This window comes from Emiliania huxleyi, assembly GCF_000372725.1.
Source record: "Emiliania huxleyi CCMP1516 unplaced genomic scaffold EMIHUscaffold_2758, whole genome shotgun sequence".
In the NCBI taxonomy this organism is placed as follows: domain Eukaryota; phylum Haptophyta; order Isochrysidales; family Noelaerhabdaceae; genus Emiliania; species Emiliania huxleyi.
The window spans coordinates 1-1,160 of record NW_005199963.1 but is presented as its reverse complement, the minus strand read 5'-3'; the positions used below and the strand labels follow the sequence as shown (position 1 = coordinate 1,160).

The 1,160-nt window shown below is 58.4% G+C and overlaps 1 protein-coding gene across 1 annotated transcript; it reads left to right on the top strand.

Moving 5' to 3' along the window:
* Positions 1-427: 427 nt before the first annotated feature.
* On the top strand, positions 428-952 carry EMIHUDRAFT_254814 (hypothetical protein; the record flags this gene model as incomplete). Its single annotated transcript, XM_005776633.1, has 1 exon — positions 428-952. The coding sequence occupies one exon, from the start codon at positions 428-430 to the stop codon at positions 950-952; it is 525 nt and encodes a 174-aa protein (XP_005776690.1).
* Positions 953-1,160: the final 208 nt, after the last annotated feature.

Here is a 1,160-nt window from a genome sequence, read left to right as displayed (position 1 = left end):
GAAGGGGACGAGTAGAGAGCAGTCAGTAAGTAGCTGAGTGGTGTCTTGTAGGACCCGATTGTGTTCACTAGCAGCGGGCTTGTCTGTTTGTTTATTAATGACAACGCGCACACACACTCTCCCAATATCATGTCCATGTGACATGTGCCATGGGGCTGGAGGCAGTAGGCAGTAGGGTGGCAGAGGGTGGTGCGCGCTGGCGCGCGAGCTTTCCCAGAGCAACAGTTCACCTACGGGTATGTTCGTAAGAGCTACATACACTGAATATCATGTCCATGTGACATGTGCCATGGGGCTGGAGGGAGTAGGCAGTAGGGTGGCAGAGGGTGGTGCGCGCTGGCGCGCGAGCTTTCCCAGAGCAACAGTAGTTCGTCGTGTTCACGCAAATGTGTCCACCGAGCTCTAGCTGATTGCACCACCGCTTGTCATGGCTGTCGCTAGCGCTGTCTCCACCGCCGCGTTCGTCGTGAACATCCTGTTCATGATTGCGTTGGTGCAGAGCGGGGGCGGGCTCTTCGCCGGCTGCAAGACCTTCGGCTTCTTCGACATCTCGGAGGATCAGTGCCAGTCAATCTTGTCGACGTTTCTCGGCTCCAAGCCGAGCGCGGCCGCGAAGGATCTGGTTTCGCTCGCGCTCGTCTTTCCGCGCGTCGAGGCGTGCCTGTTCCTCGGCATGGGCTTGGGCTCCATCTACGCCTTCATCATGGGTCTTGAGCGTGGCACGAAGGACGTGGCCGTGATCCACTTCATGCACATGATCTGGGCGATTGCCGTCTGCGCATGCCACTCGCAGAACGCAGGCCTCTTCGGCATGACCCCCGAGAGGAATGTGACGGGCGCAGACAAGCTCGTTCCCTTTGTTGTCCTGACGGGCGTCCAGGCTGTACTCTACACCGCGGCGTTCATTCTCTCCTCCAACTCTGGCGCGGCCAAGTCCAAGAAGAGGAATTAGTATTAGATCGGCTGCGCTCGATGCGCGCGTGCGAAGCGTCGGCAGTGCAAACCATCAGGTTATCACCCCGCAGTGCCGGACGTTCGACCGTTCGGTTGGACGGTCTTGGAGCCACCCACGCCAGCCACACGGCAGAGAGCGCCCAGGGACACGTTTTTTTGAGATCTTCTAGTAGAACGGTTCTTTCAGCGCAAGTTCTTGAGCTCCA